This window comes from Pholcus phalangioides, unplaced genomic scaffold, assembly GCF_987345545.1.
Source record: "Pholcus phalangioides strain wild (caught in Gottingen) unplaced genomic scaffold, Ppha-v1.0 ptg000011l_1, whole genome shotgun sequence".
Lineage (NCBI taxonomy): Eukaryota > Metazoa > Arthropoda > Arachnida > Araneae > Pholcidae > Pholcus > Pholcus phalangioides.
The window spans coordinates 59,403,459-59,420,774 of record NW_028301604.1 but is presented as its reverse complement, the minus strand read 5'-3'; the positions used below and the strand labels follow the sequence as shown (position 1 = coordinate 59,420,774).

General features: G+C 37.0%; 1 protein-coding gene across 1 annotated transcript in view; it reads right to left on the bottom strand.

Moving 5' to 3' along the window:
* The window catches only part of LanA (laminin subunit alpha), a 308,555-nt gene extending 300,717 nt beyond the window's left edge, over positions 1-7,838 (bottom strand). The window contains exons 1-2 of the mRNA XM_089239807.1: positions 7,483-7,838; positions 2,249-2,395 (exon numbers count right to left, since the gene is read on the bottom strand). Of these exons, the coding sequence (XP_089095933.1) occupies positions 2,249-2,395; positions 7,483-7,728 (393 nt within the window). The 5' untranslated portion in view covers positions 7,729-7,838. The remainder of the gene's footprint in view (positions 1-2,248; positions 2,396-7,482) is intronic.
* Positions 7,839-17,316: the final 9,478 nt, after the last annotated feature.

Below are 17,316 nucleotides of genomic sequence, written 5' to 3'. Positions count from 1 at the left end.
AAGAGTTCGAATTATTCAAAATTCGAGCTAATCAAGTTTTACTGCAGTATATTTTGAAGAAAAAATGATATAAATTGTAAGATTAAAATGCCAATACATCTTTCAGATAAATATTTCTCTGAGAGCATTTCATTATGCTCATTGACAAATAAAGAGCTGTCTAATTGATAAATAAAAAGCTACGTTTTTTCTTTTCTGTGTAATGGAAGAACCCTTGAACTATGAAAGGGGACTGAAAATTCCCCTTCCTTTTTGGCAGTGGGGAGGTGGTGGCTTTCCTAGAAAACTGTCTTTTGTGGTAAAACCAGCAAAAGCTAGGATTACAACTTGAAATGAGTGTGACTGAAGAATGGGGGGGGGGGAAGACTCTTATTTTCCTTCCTGGGTGGGGGGGATAGTGGGAAGACTGAAAAGAAGCATGCACACACAATAAAAGGGACAAGATTGTTCAGTATTTTCTCTCTTTTTTACTAGTAAAACCCAGCCATTCATGCATTTCTTTGATGGAACTTTTGGAACAGTACTTCCATAATAGTGAATTATTTTCAGAAGTAATTTCTCTTGAGTCAAGTATATCAGCCAGCGATGCATGCAATATGGCATAACAGTCTTATTAGGACCTAAATGTAAATACAGGATATATAAAAATTGCTAAGAAAACTAAATTCAGTGTGATGACGAATCAAATTGTCAAAATCAAGTCAAGAGTCTGAGGTTTTATACAGACTTACTGGATGAGTGGTTTCACCAATACATTTTCATTTATTTACACCATTCAAAAATACTCTAATCATAGAGACCGTGATACAAGACATTTTCGGGTGAGTAAACACCGAATATGTAGGCGTAATAAATAATACGTTAGAATTTTGAGAACTATAAGAAAATGAAAATTACGTTCTCATGCTAGCAAATACTCACCAGAAAAAAGAAAAATCTACTGCATTCACATAAGCATATAAGAAGTTGGTCAAACAAAAATCAAAGTAAAATTTAATTCAATCAATTGACAATTTGTAAAATTCAGCATTAAAAATTAAAATGAAAAGTTATTTTTCAATTCTCCATCATATTGTAAGCATTCCTTTTTAATTGCATATGATTGAATACGTTATGAGAAGTTTCTATATTGAATAAAAAATAGTTCACGTGTATAAATTTTCTTCCCTTTACGCGTATTCTGTCGGAATTTAGAATAAATACTATATAAAGAATTTCGATAATTTTCAATCTTCTAGTCAAATTAATACTGTAATATGATTTGGTGAGAAAAAAACTCGTAAAGAAGTGATGGAAAAAAAGTCCAAACCTGTGTGATACATTTCCTATCCTTTCTCTCCAACCGAACACAACTTCGGTCTATCGCCCTGGGCAATTTACTCCCAAATGAGTTGTGCCAAAAGTGTATGCGCATCATATCTAGTGTTGTGTTGAATTTTTAGTGTTGTGACACGCTTTCTATATGCAATCATAACCACAAGCAGCAAAATTAACCATTCACTTATAATCATGAATAAGACAGGGACGTAGCGAGCCGCAATGTTAGAAAATAAGTGGTTTTTACGGAGTAACATGATCAAATCTATTGTTCTACCACTTTACTCCCCCCCCCCCGAAATAAACTTCTGGGTACGGCCCTGTAATAAAACAATATTCATCATTGATAGATTGTCACAAAATTTTTCTTTCTGTATTATTTCAAATGCAGTTCAGATTATTGTATGCAGTTCAGTTTTTTTGAGGAAAAGTCATGGCTGAGTTCGTAAATGCACAATCGCAATGCTTAGAACAAATCGGGCTAATTAGAATAGATGAAAGCTTTCATAGAAACAACTTGAAATTAAAAGTAGATACATCATAGTTTTTTCATGTTTTTATTTTAATATTTGGTGAAAAAATTCGTATTGTAACAACTTTTCTTTTCGAAGAAATTCCATCGGCATAGTCAATACACAACTAGGAGGAACCAGGCAGGTCTGGTACCACGGGCACCGAATTCACCCCTTTAATCACTTTCACATCATTACATGGGGTGGGGGTGCAAAATTCGTGTTTGTCCCATCTAACTAAAATCTGGTTGCGGCCCTAAGCATAGTTTCTTTTATCAGTAACGGAAAAAAAGGAGATAACGCATAGAAATAGAGAGCTTTAAAAAATAAACGAGACAAAATAATAAAACAAATGATATATTAATCTCTATAACTAATATTATAGATATTATTTTACTTATAATTAAAATATTACTCACCTGCCCCAAATATATAGTCAAATTGACTTCATTATACTTATTCGATCGTGAAAGTGGTGGAGATTGCCACCACCTCTCTGTTCCATCAACAGCATTTTCAGCTGGATGTGATCTCTTTGGATCTGAAGGATCACAATAATCGCACACCTGAAAAACGAAGTAAATTCATGTTCATATCATAAAAACAAGTATAGGATACACAATCAGGGTCAGAACTAGAGGAGGCAAAGGGGGTAACGGCCCGGAAAACATAACGGCAGATTTTAGGAAAGAATAAAAATACCGTTATAAAATCATCGAATTTTATAACGGTGGGGAGCAGTGGGGGCGGCAAAATCATGTTTGTACCCCCCCCCCACGACCACCCACGATAAAAATCCCCGTTACGGCCCTGTATACAGTGTACGAAAATACATCGAGACCTCTGTAAAACTACACTCGTACAAAATGATTTTACAAATCCGCAGAGAAAAATATCGTAGAGGGATTATCGTTATATTGAGAGGTAGCATTATCATCACATTCGTGCTGCCTCTGTGGTACTTCCGTTGGCAGCTCCGTAAATGAAATCATGTCTGCTTTTTTCAGTATCACTAAAGTGCGCCATTATCCCATACGTTACAACTGTTAGAACGGCTGCACGCTGGAATAACTTCACAGGGCTGGCATCCACGCCTTTTATTCAATGTGACGCAGATTTTCATACGGTTTTTTCATCTTCACGTTACATTTGCATGCATGGTGTTCTTTTTCTCCCGATAAATTTCAACAGGAATGCCGTTTTAACGTTTGCGGGGCGGCTGTTTCGAAACTCACTAGCGCGTTTGCGTTTCATGTTAGACCATGCATTCTTTGATGATAGTCGTTTGTATTAGTGTGTACTATCACCTCTTAAAGTCTTCCCCATTTTTTCTAAATCACCCTTACAGGTTTGGCAGTCTACAAGACAATCATTCATAAGAAAAGGGTTGTGTAAAAGTTGGAGAGAATTTCTTTGATTGAAAAATGAAATATAGAATTTCTTTAATTTTTGAAACGTGTTCGCTTGTCACTTGTGGAATGCGTGCGGCTGGTTGGCCACCCCTTATAGGCAATTCCAAACAAGATTCGAAAAGATATCGTTTTAGAGGGATTTATCGTTATATCATGTATCTTTGTAGTGAGCTCTTTCACTTTATTATATAACTCTATTTATGAAAATTACGAAAGAATTCAATCATTTGCAAAGGAACATACAGTAGACTCTGAAATATCCTGTTTCCGTACTATACGACCTAGTTAAAAAATATTAATACAGTAAGAAACTACAATATTACTTTCTGGCATTTGCATAACCATTTATCAATGAACGGTAAAATAAGTTTAAATAAATTTTGCGAAAATTAAGCCAACGTTTTGCGTTAATGTTTTGTGTATTTTTAAAGTATACGTACAGTGCACATGAGTTTGTTTCCCGCAATTAAGTTAGTATAAAATTTATCTTGAATTATTTACAATATTTTTATTCTTGGAATTAATTTTTCTGTAATAAATTGTTAAAACGTACAGTACACAACAAACATATGTAAAGTACTGGCCTGTACTAAGAAGTCAGAAAATATGAATATGCGCGGGTTTCGGTAATAAAAAGTGTGTGTGTATGTTTTTTAATGGTATGGGTTAGTTATGGGTTAGTATGGGTAAGTTAGAATTTATAGAATTCCGGGTTATCTGATTTTTTTGTTATCCGACCTGCACTTCTGCCACATTACGTCGGATAGTTGAGCGTCTACTGCAGTGGTTCTTAACCGGGATGCCCGCACTCTCAAGAGTGTGGCAGAGCATTTTTGCAGGAGGGGAGGGGGGAGTACGAGATGGAAAAATAAATTACAACATGTGTGTTGACTGATAATTTAGGAAAATTCAAAAATATGAACGGTATTGATATTTTGAAACCTCATCTTTTGGCTTTCGCTCATAGAAATGATTAGATTTGATACTGCCATGAGGGAAAAAAAATTGATCGAGAGAGAATAACTATATTTTCATTGGATCTTACATTCTTTTCGAATTTCGAAAAATGTTAAAAAATAATAATTTTTTTATTTTTTGGTTTAGTTTTTAAAATTTCAAAAAAAGCCAAAATTAAATATTAACCGTAGCCACACACACAAAAACGGCATTCACCTCTTCTCTCGTTCCAGAGGTACACATATGCTTATTTTCATTTCTAACAGTTTAAATGGTTTTAAACAGGTATGGGACGAATAGTGATTTGGCCGAATATCAATTTTCTTAAAATTCATCACAACCATAAATAAAATTGGCGTTTTTAATTGAAAATTAAATTATTGGTAATTTCAATTGAAAATTAAATTATTGGTAATTTCAATTGAAAATTAAATTATTGGTAATTTCAATTGAAAATTAAATTATTGGTGATTTCAATTGAAAATTAAATTATTGGTAATTTCAATTGAAAATTAAATTATTGGTAATTTCAATTGAAAATTAAATTATTGGTAATTTCAATTGAAAATTAAATTATTGGTAATTTCAATTGAAAATTAAATTATTGGTAATTTCAATTGATATTGAATTTTAATTATGCAATTTATTATTTACAATGGAGGAAAAAATCACGGGCCAATGATTTAGTGCCACATTTGGCCCTCGGACATTTTTGTCGTGGCACGCCGATCATATTCAGAAAATGGTTGAAAACATTGGAAATTATTAATTCTGGAATTAATGAAAGAAATAGTCTCAGAATTAATGAAGGAAATAATTTCGGAATTAATGAAAGAAATAATTTCGGAATTAATGAAAGAAATAATTTCGGAATTAATGAAAGAAATAATTTCGGAATTAATGAAAGAAATAATTTCGGAATTAATGAAAGAAATAATTTCGGAATAAATTGATGAAAACTCAGAATTGATGAAAGAAATAATTCAAAAATTGATGAAAATTCAGAATTATCGAAACAAATAATTCCAGAAACAATTTTTGAATTTTTGAAACAAATAATTTCAAAAATTAGTAAAAAAAATAATTTATAAAATCAATGAGAAATAATTTTGTACTTTTTGATAGAAATTATTTCACAATCAATAAATGAATAATTGCATAATTATTGGAAGAAATTATTTAAAGAGATGTTGAAAAGGAATTTAATTTCATAATTACCGAAATAAATAATTACAGAATCATTTAAAAATATTTCAGATTAAAATAAATTTCAGAATTAATTAATTTAATCAGTAATTAATCAACTTCTTCAGAATTAATGTTAAAAATATTTTCAGAAGTAATCAAAATTGATATAATCAAAATAACAATAAATAATTTCAGAAGAAGTAAGTCTTCAATTAGTTTTTGTCCCTGTTTAATTCAGTCCGAACTGGCCCTCTTCTACTAAGATGCCACTAAATAACATGACTTGGTGGCCCGTAAGCTTTGTGGGAAATTTCAATTTGGCCCGTCGTGTCCAAAAGCACAGATGAGATGAATATTCGGTTGCTATATACGGTATTCGGCCTATTCGGTCCGGACGAATAATGATTAGGTATTCGGTCGAATATCTGTGTAAATCTAAGCACAACAAATAAGTTTAATAAATCATATTAATTGGAATTTTTCGCATGAATTAACAATTTACTGGTTATATTTTTTATTGTGTGGTGTATATCCCTTTCTGTGCAAAAGTTTATGTCGGGGTGAATTTCTGGTTTAAGTAAAACATGAAACTGAAAACAGAATCCTACTGCAATAATGTGGAAGTGAGCATGATTCGCATACGTTCTTTAACTGAATGATGTATCTAGAGAAGATATACATATTGAGCTACTGAAAGGGGCGAAGAACATCTAGAGAGGAAAAATAAGTCGTAAATTTTATATTTCATTAATACTTGAGAGTGAATGATGGTTGGCATTTTCTTAATTAGATGTAAAATTGTAACAAGAGTTGAAAAAAAAATTGATTCTCTAAGTACAGTGATACCTCGGCTAACGAACACCTCAGCTTGCAAATTTTCGTCAAACGAAGATTTTTTTTTTGTGTGATTTTTCTGCCTCGGCTAACAAAGACGGATTCAGCTAACGAACATTTTCAATGATATGAATGCACCCACTAACATAAAATAGCCGCTTCGTGAGCTGAATTTTCGCACCAATCATCATCAGAATTACTGTCACTCCAACCCGATAACTCATGTCCACCTCGAAATCTTTTTTCAAATGTGTACTTACATTTCTTTTACTGCAATTCTTTGAACCATTTCATATGAAATGAAAGATTCGGCCAAAATAGAAAATGCATTGAAAAAAAAAAGGAGCCCTTGTTTTCAGAGCATGAGTTCTTTCTCTTTCAGTGCAAGGCTCTTAGCATGAAACTGAACAGTCTGAACATTCTAGGAGCTCATCATGGGTGGAGATACGCCCCCAGCGGCAAAGGTGGAGCCGACTGATCTAATGTACATGCGTATATATGAATTGACATTATCATCATCGTGTGCCCCCCCCCAAACTTTCACGTCTATCTCCGCCTATGGACCTCATCTTTTCAATCTTCATGTGTCAGACACAAAAATGAGCTGACCAAATCACAAGTAGATGGGCACAACTATACGAGCTCGACTGGGTTGTATCAACATCATCAACTTTAGTAGAGACTAAAGATGGAGTTTTGTGTGTGTGGGTACATTTAGTGTAAAATGAAATTATTTTTAGTGCCTTCATCCGAATTCCTTCCTGTAAATTCTCATTTATCCAGTTTTGGAAGCTTTTCATTTTAGAAAGCTTTTGGTCAGTTTTTACCTTTTTTATACTGCTCCTTGGTGCTATAAAAACTTATCTTTAAATTTCGGACAGAACCTGGAACGAATCAAACGATTTTCCATAGAAACCTATGTGAAATCATGTTTCGGCTAACGAACGTGTTTCGGAACGGATCATCTTCGTTAGTCGAGGTATCACTGTAATATTAAAATACAATATGTTATTGTTGGATCTGATTATCAGTATCATGGCAATAACGATATATCTCAGTTTAAAACGGCAATTTTTTATTTATAATTTTGATGAATTTTAAGAAAATTGATGTTCGTTCAAATCCCTATTCGTCCAATCCCTATCCAAAAAGGTTGAAGGGCTTAGGGGGTACGGGATGGGAAAAAGGTTAAAAACCACTGTGTGTGTGTGGTCTACTGTATTTTTTCTCGCAAAAACTAAAAAATTAATTTTATAACATACCTGTCCTTGAATTAGGATGTTCGGGTTGTCTACATTCACACGATCAGTGTTGGCACCTACAAGTTTACAATAAAGCTCCGGTTCGTAAACACCAACCCCACAAGTTGCCGAAGCTTCAACACGCCGCCCTTCCGCCAAATTGAAATACGGCGGGTTCAAGACTTCTCCGGCGGTATTGGTGAACATGAGCAGCAGCAGCAGTGCCGCTAGGAATTCCAGCGTGCGCACGAGGAACCGCGGACACATCCTCGCAGTCTTGACAAAGAATTCGAAATAAGGGATAGTCCGTCCGTCTTCTGCTGAAGTGAGAAGAGGGAACAACAGTTCAGTAGTAACTCCCTAGCAGACGACGCTATGGGGCGAGTTCATTTTAGTGGAGGATGCCTGCCTCTTCTTGAAATTCGGGGTAAACTGTTTCTGGATGATGAAAAGAACTTCCCATAAGGGAAAGAAAGATTAGGATAATGACTGTTGCCTTCAGAGCATATATTTCTTTCCTTTTTTTTCTTTCTTTCTCCAACATTATTACTGCTAAGTGGTGAAAATGTGAACTTGTTTATCAAATAAGTATACTTCACGAGCACGTCTTTTTTTTTTTTCTTTATCAAGTCTCATTTAAGAGATAAAAATCGTTACTTTATTCAATGGAGATAAAATGGAGATAATCCAACACATATAACTTCAGTGACTCTTATAAAATGTACTATGTACTTCCCCCCCCCCTATTTTATAGAGTCAGGGCAAGCGCAAATCCAGAGGGGGAGATCGCATCTTCCAAGAACTGAATAATATGCGGAAATTCGCTTATCCCGTAAAATAAGGATCATCCAATGTACCCACGAAATGAGTCGCTTTTCCGATACATCACTCTAAATCCGCTTGCCTTCGCTCCATTCATGGATGGAGATACGGGGGCATGGAGGGCATTCCCCCCCCCCCCAGCGCCAAGGAGGGAGCCTACTGATCTAATGTATATGCGTATATATGAATTTACATCATCATGCCCCCCTGACTTTCACGTCTATTTCCGCCTATGGCTCCATTCTCAGCTGAAGATGCCTGTCTCTGCTCCATTCGCAGCTGAAGATATCTGCCACGACTTCTTTCGCTTTCGCAGATGTGTGTGAAGATGTCTGCCTCCACTCCAATCGCAGCTGAAGATGTCCCAACAGGAACGATCGCCCCTCCCAAAAGCCGAACAATATGGGGAAAGTTATCTGTCCTGTAAAATACGGGACGATCCAACTAAATTGTATAATTCGCCCCCTCCGACGCATCGTCCTAGATCCGCAACTAGGGGGAGCAAGCAGGTCTGGACTAGAGGGAGTGCTAAATTCACACTTTAACTCAGTGGTTCCCTCAACCTTTTTTAGGTCAGGCCCCACTAAAGCATCTCTGAAATCCTGATGCTCCCGCCTGTCTGGCCGTAACCTAGAACTTTTGTGCCGAGAGCCCCCCCCCCCCCCCCCCATGAAACGTAATAGTTTCATAACAAATTTTTTTTTTGTTATGTAAAACTATTCTTTTATGATTTGCATCCTTAAATTTTGTCTCCCCTTCCCTATCCTCTGTTCTGTCTCTTGGCCCACCCGGATATGGCTCGGGGGCCTCAAGTGCAGAGGGGACTCATGAAAATGAGACCTGGTTGAAATTTTCTAGAGTAAGCATATTAATTGTAGGCAGTCATTTCTAGCAAGGAAGTGGGCCCCTCAAAAAAATCCCTTTGTTCGAAGGCCCATGGTTCTCTTAAGACGGCCCTGAGATCACCAAGATATGTTTACTACCACGAGATATTTTCCAGTCTCACATCTGAAAATTATCTGCTTCTTAATTTTGTGAAGGAGACGCTTAATTTTTCAAATTAGAACAGATGGTGGTCTTTTGCGAGTTCCAAGCGGTTTTTTGTCATATTAAATCCTGGCCAGAATTCCCCTAACTCAGTAGCGTCGGAACCGGGAGTGCTGTGGGTGCTCGAGAACCTATAGAAATTTGTAGAACGGGTTCGAGTACCCCCAAAATTGATTCAGAAATCATAATTTCCTACATAAAAATACCTCCGCAGCAAGACGAGCACCCATAAGTTCGAACATCCCAAACTGCTCTATAATTGCCGCAGTAATTTCAATAATTCATTTGACACATATTTCATATTTATATGAATATATGTGTCCACTGTTCAATTTACAAATACAATTTATATTATATATATATATATATATATATATGATTGTTCCATGTTGTTGTTTTTTTTTGTGTGATTTTATGTGTGTTATGGTTATGTATATACTAATGAATCGTATATTCTATATAATTGTACGCCATCGTTGCATGGGTCTGGCTCCATATGGATGTAGAGAATTATAAGTATTGTTATTATATTAATTATAAGCTAAGTACGTAGCGGGCCAATATCATAACATGGGGAAAAAATCGTTTATAGTTATCAGGACAATTTTTTTTTATTTTTGAAGCTAAGATTGTACCAGACTCATTTTCCCCCTATAAAGTTGCAATACTATGCAGAACATCAGAAATTTCCGTACTCAGGTTCACTATGTCCTAATTAGACCGCAATAGCCGCTATGATACATGTGCGTGTAGCCAGGGCCGGATTTATGGGGCGGGGGCAAAAGGGACAATTCATTAGCGGAGATAGACTTGGAAGTCTGTGGAGAGGCACGGTCATTATTTCTGGGGGAGCACGATGACGATGATGTCAATTCGCATATACACATATACAGGGTGATTATAAAAAAACTATCCCGACATATGGGCCCCTAACTATCATACCATTCACAGAAACTGAATGAAATTTTGGCATAAGGTATTTTGATGTATGCGCTCAAGAATGATATGGAAAACAACAGTGTCACTCTAACAGTTACGGTTACAGTGAGAAAATTTCGAAAATATCAAATGGCAACACCAAGTTTTTTGTATTGGAATGTGATCTCCATTGTGAAAAACCCTAAATAGCGTTCGAACGGCAACTGTAGCATGAAAATCACCGGCGGTAAATAGGCTAAAAGTGAGGACAACCAATAAGGACAGAGAAGCAGCATAAAATAAAGCACTTTATTGTGTTTCACAAATTTTCCACATGACCTTGTGGAGGACTAATCAGGCTGGGATCTCAACCGAAGAAACTGTGTGACGAATGAAACGAACATTAATGCTCTGGTGCACGGCAAAGTCCTTTTTACTTTTTCCTTGCCTAGCTCCGGGGATTTTCGTGCTACAGGTGCCATTCCAACGCTATTTAGTGTTTTTCAGTATGGAGATCGCATTCCAATACAAAAAACTTGGTGTTGCCATTTGATATTTTCTCACTGTAACCGTAACTGTTAGAGTGACACTGTTGTTTTCCATATCATTCTTGAGCGCATACCTCAAAATACCTTATGCCAAAATTTCATTCAGTTTCTGTGAATAGTATGATAGTTAGGGGCCCATATGTCGGGATAGTTTTTTTATAATCACCCCGTACATTAGATCAGTCGATTCCATCTTTAATGCTGGGGGGCATCACCCCGTATTTCCGCCCATGGGGCAATTGCTCTGTCCCCCCCCCGTCTCCCGCAGAAGGGGTCCCCTTTATGCAAAAATGCAAACTTATTCAACTCGAGTTGAAGTTGACCTTAAAAAATTAGTGGATCTGATTGATTCTCTAGAAAAGTTTTTGGAATCACTTCGGGATAGGTATGAATTGTTGGAACTGGATGGCAGGAAATTTTATGGCAATACAGACTACAAAACAACTACAGGTAGGTCAAAAAAGAGAAACGAACGTTATTAATGAGAATTCAAAATCAGACTCAGAGGAAGTTGTCCTGTCTTCACATAATAAATTCAGATGTGATAAATACCTTTAATATCATGTGATAAAGGGTGCTCAACCTTTAGGAGAGTGTGGGTCACTTCATTGATTTGAAAGCGTGTCACGTGCAACTTTATTGGTTTGGAAACTGAGCCGCGGGTCACTTAAGTGATCAGTAAATATGTCGCGTGTAATTCGTGTCGGCAGCTGCTTGAGTGATCTGGTACTGTGCTACAGGAAATTGAAGTGATGTGGAACTGTACCACGGGCTACTGAAGTGCTCTGTAACTGTATTGCGGTTTGCTCAAGTGATCTGGGAATGTACCGCGGACCACTTAAGTGATGTGAAATTGCACTGCGGGTCATTTAAGTGATCTGTATGTTCCTGGTCCACTCAAGCGATATGTAAATACGCCGCGGGTTTTCTAAGAGATCTGAAACTGTGCTGTGGGTCACTCAAATGGTCTGTGAATATGCCGCTGAACTATTGAGTGATCTGGAAATCGCAGCGAGCCACTTACGTGATGTGGAGCAGCATCAAGGGCCACACTTGGCCCGCGAGCCATGGGTTCAACCATTAGATCCATTGCATGTTTCCTTAACCTTTTACAGGCCGAATTCAGATGTAAATTGATTTTATAATTTTTTCTCTTCTCTTTTCCCCTTCTGGTCCTTTAGTTTATACTTATCAACAGAAAAATTTATGAAAAAAAAAATCCCCATCCCCTGTTTTCTGAACTTGAATTTTGTAAATTAACTTTGAAATCACATTTTCACGAGAAAAAAAAAATCAACTTTTTTCATTGAATTTTCTCATTTCGAGAAATTTTTTTTTCTACTTGATAAAGCCAATGCGACTTTTCTTCAACATACCATAGCTGAGGCTTACCTAAACAAATGCAGAATAGATTTGAATTTAAGAAAATTTCCTCACAAATGACGAATTATTGATTACAGCAAAAACATATTTCAGATATTTTTTTTTTTTTGTCTTTTTAGTTTCAAACTCTGAAAAAAAAGAGAGATTTTTGACTGAAGTATATTATATACAGATATATAAAGGATCATAGCTCAAATTTTAAGCAGCAATGCACCGATTTAGAAAATCACTTAAAGGAATTAACACAGAAATAAAGTTTTAAGTGATCAAATTAAGCAAAATTTGAGAATTGCATCGAAAACGTCGAAAACGCAAAAAAGAATAAAAACCAAATCTCGACTGGTCTTGACAAACGTTCTCATTTTCTGTACATACAAGGAATCGGGGGTGAGCACACAGGGCCAAAACTTTAGCAGGTACGAAGGGTGCTGCCGCTCCGGAACGCTAAATTTTAGGGGCCGCAAAATATGATAAAATTACTTTGATTGCATTTTGACTTTAACTGCTTACCAAAGTATGTAATAGCTTAAAAATCTCTGCACAAGACAAGAAACCCTTAATATTCAGGCATTGAGCACTCGGGACTAGGGGTTAATTCCCCCCCCCCCGCATTATGCTTTAGTGGTGGGAGCTTGCAATTTTTTTCCGCTGGGAAGTAGACACTATTGTCCAAATTTATTGCGGAATGGCTTTCTTATTGACTACCATGAAATAGTACAGTGTTCCTCAACCTTTCTGAAAACAAAGACCAGTAAAATGTGTGAAACAATTTCTTTCTTTCAAACAGAGCAGAGCTCCGGTCTATCGCCATACCGAGTGAGTTATGTCGGAAGTGTGAGTGTGTGTACCTAACAGTCTAAGTGCGTATAGAGTGTTGTTTCTGATTTCCCAGTGCCGCCATCTACACCCAGTGGCCAAAAAATTAGCACCACCCCTCACTCAAACTTCGACTCGTCCGTGCAGCACGTGCGCTGAGTAATAAACCGGATTTGCTGATAAAAAGCTTTCTCCTGGTCAGAAACAGCAGTTAACGTTGCAATTTTCCTGTTCATGGGGGAAAAAAGAGATTTGAGTGACTTTGAAAGCGGGAATTTGATAAATGGAGGAAGGTTGTCTGGTTACTGACCACGTTCACCCGTTTATGGCCATAATGTTTCCTGATGATGATAGCTATTTCCAGCAGGACAATCCACCGTCCCACGGGGCTGGAATTATCTCAGATCGGTTTGAGGAACATGATTCAGAGTTTCAATTGCTTCAATGGCCCCCCTCATTCATCCAATCTCAATCCAATTGAGCATTTGTGGGACGAAGTTGAAAGGTCTGTGAAAAGCTACTGTTCCAGCAACTTAGAGAGTCCATTCCTAGAAGGATATCGGCTGTCATCAAAGACAGAAGTCTCACACGATATTAGTGGTGAGTAGCAGGGTGTTACTAATTTTTTGGCTACTGGTCGAATATTCCTGAAGTGAAGTGGGTGAATTATAATGACTGAATTATTTGTACCACTGTAAGGCCTGTTGCTTTATGTGGTGAGACTTTATAACGGGAAGATCGGCTCGTATTCTGAAACAATTTGACGGACCTATGTGTCCGTGTTACGGGACATTCTTGTAATTTTCGTTGTTTAGATTTTTTTATACATTCGTCCCGTTTTTTCAACGACACTTATTTAAATTTTTGAAGTCGTGAGAGAGAATACACAGCGTTTTCATAATACAGGGTGGGCAAAAAGTCCGTAGAAACTTTAAAATTGAATAAAAACCGAAATAAAAAACGGTTAACAGGGTTAACGGTTAACAGCATCGCTAGGTCAAGGGAATTTTTTTAAGACAGGAAAAAACTCAATAAACAGCTGGTACTGATGTACCAGCGCCACCTATCGGCTGTTTTGAGTTTTTGTTCCATGTCTTAACAAAATTCCCGTGACCTAGAGATGCTAACCCTAGAAACCGTTTTATATTTGTTATTTTTCCGGCTGTTAGGGGCCGTTTAAGTATTACGTCATCATCGATGGGGGGAGGGGGGGTTTGGATAATGCTTACGTCATCAACCACCCTTTATGAAAATATGAATTGGATTCAGAGGGGCAGAGCTGATGCCGAAATTTTGCTGACAAGTGGGGGGGAGGGGGTCAAAAATGGCTAAAAATTTGCTTACGTAATACTTGGACGGCCCCTTATGAATTTTTAAAGTTTCTTCGGATTTTTTGCCCACCCTGTATAAATTATAATATGGTAATTATGCGGAAATTATAATCATCTCACAAATATGTCAAGTTTAAATTTTTTTTTGTATTTGACTAAATTCTCGTTTTGTACTCAATTGTTTTGGAATTTTAATGGCGATTGGCGATTGTGCCTACTTCTGACAAGGTTTTTGATGACAATTGGCAATGTCCCGTATTTTACGGATTGTTATCTACGATTCCAGTTTACAGGATTTCATTTTTCTCAAAGAAATATGGTCATTAGATCATTTGAATTTTTTTTTTTCGTGAGAAATACATTTTTGTTTACTGCAATTTGTAGTAGCACTTCCTTTTTGCAATTTTAACGGTAATTAACAAATTGCATATAAAACAGTAAATAATTTTTAGCAAAATTTAATGATATATCCCGTATTTAGGATCGCAATTTCTTGCATTCTCCTCGATGGTGTATGGTGAAGCTAAGTATTGAATGTATAATTTTATTTGAGCCTCTATGGACAGGGCCGCAACTAGATGTTTGGTCAACCGGGCAAGTGCGCATTTTGGCACCCCCTTGTAATGTTGAAGGAGCGGTTTGAGAATAAAATTTACGCTCCCTCTGGTCCAGCGCCCGGGGCACGAGACCCGTCTGCTCCCCCTAGTTGCGGCACGACCTCCTGGTATCTAGGCCTACTATATAGGTTATCTAGGTGGTCGTGGTTGCGGCCCTGTCTATGGATATTACTAATATCAATTACAACGTGTGAATAATTTAATAAAGTCTGCCTGAGGCTCATCTATGCCGTCGTCGTGGACCATAGGTTGAGAAACGCTGAAATTGTAGTTTGATAGTCATTCTCGGGTGAAAATTTGGCTTGAACCAGGGTGCCCAAGGGTCTTCACAGTGGTGGTCGGCTGAAGTTGGTTTCCTGTGGTTCCTAACTTTAAGGCGCAAATGCGAGCCGATCTCCATTAAAAAGTCTCGCCACAGAGAGCAACAGGCCTACAACGATAAATTATTCAATCATGATGGCAGATGGCAGCACTACACATAACAAGCATTACGCAGAAACAAACTTCACGTCAGTTTTCACTACACAAACACGCACATTCCAAGATGTACCGATTAGAGGTTCCGCAGAGGAATATGGACGAGGTGCATGTGTGGTTTAGTAGGTTACCCAAGGACACTGGGGGAATGGGAAAACCAATTTTAGAGTGTCGCTAAGCTGCTTTTGCACCGGCCACAAAATACTTAGGTCCGTCCCTGATTGTGAACAAAATGACTTTGCCAGAAGGCTCACAATGTTCTTAAGAGGGCCTTGCGATCGTGATTACCTTTACCGCAATGCAAATACAAATGTGTTTTCGTGTTAGTCAATGGTATAAAAATCGACCTCGGTCAATTTTGTTCGAAAAAGAATGATAATTTTTGTTTTACATGTCACTGTATGAAGAATTCTTCACTAGATAGGACTTATAGAACCTAGAGGCTGTATAAGAAATTAAATATTGTAGCTCTTTGAGAAATAATTTTTTTGACTTGAACGGCTTTTAGGATGATGCGTGACAACATCTGAAACATTTCTAGTACTTGGAAATTTTCTATAAAAATAACGGTTAAAGAATCAATTACTAGGCAATGTTAAGAGTTGACACCCTGTATATAATGACCAGAGTTGCCAACTTGAGGAAAACATTGAGGGTGCTGAAAGTTGCTAGTCGCCCCATATATAGGTGCATTGCATTTTTTTTTCAGAAATTATTGGGAAGCTCAGCCAACATACAAAATTTATTGGGGGGCTGAAATGGCCTCAGTCCCTAGGTGCCGACGCCTATGACAATGACAAACTTTTCGTTGAAATATGAATTTTTGCGTCGTGACTCGAACCCCAACCAGTCAACACCACACTAGAGATTGTGTGATGTTATCCCTAGTGTGGTATTGAACAACTAGAGCTGAAGCTTTGACTCGGTGTTCAGGTAGCTTTTAGAACCAGGAAAAAATATATAAAAGAATGCCAAAAAAGGGGAGGTATAAAACAGAATCACAACATTTTTTTTTGTGCATATCCGTGGATGGTAAGAACTTTGATCACCTGTTGTGAAACTTAACGTGTATACGTACTGTCCTCGCGTAAAGTACTCCTAAATAAAGATTTTTTTCACAAATTTTTGTCTTGTCATTTCTGCATCTTCGTTTATCCTGCAGCCGATCAGGTTGGGGTTTCCTGTTATACATTTCTATATGTGATTCTGTTTAGTTTTTGTGTTTCTACCTTCCCTAAAAGCTTATACGTTGAGTTGTGAATCACCTTGTATAGTTTTTAGTTTTTATAAATGCATTTTTAATTGGGGGTTGCTGTATTTTAGAAATATATGACATCCATTTTGTTATGGGCATCTTTTCCTCAGCCACCTCGTTGAGCGTTTTGCCTGTTGTGGCTTTGTATTTATATTTGGTTTGTGTTATGTGGGTGTAATAAATGATAATCACGTTGAAATTTCGAGAATTTAAAAAAACAAGAAAGACACATGAACATTATTTTCTCACAATATGTCTTCAAACTATTTTAAACTACAGTGGAACCTCGTTTATACATCGCTCAGTTATACGACTTTCACGTTTATACGATGTTTGGCTTCGGTCGCAATTGGTTCCTATGTATTTTAATGTTAAAATAGTGCATTTATTTGACGCGTTACTGCAACAGCTCTTCTTGCATATTGCTACCATAAATTTTAGGATGATTACTGATGTATTCGAAAATACACAGTGAACTGGCTGTTTAGAGTGGACACTTAAATGATTTGTTTATCGCTTGTTTCTGATAACATGCAGACGTGGGGAGTCCCAAAGAAACGGGTTTAAATTGTTGTGACAGCCATATGTTCTTTCAGAATTTTTTTCTCTTAATGTTGTCAGCGTTACCCCCAGAAGGTAAG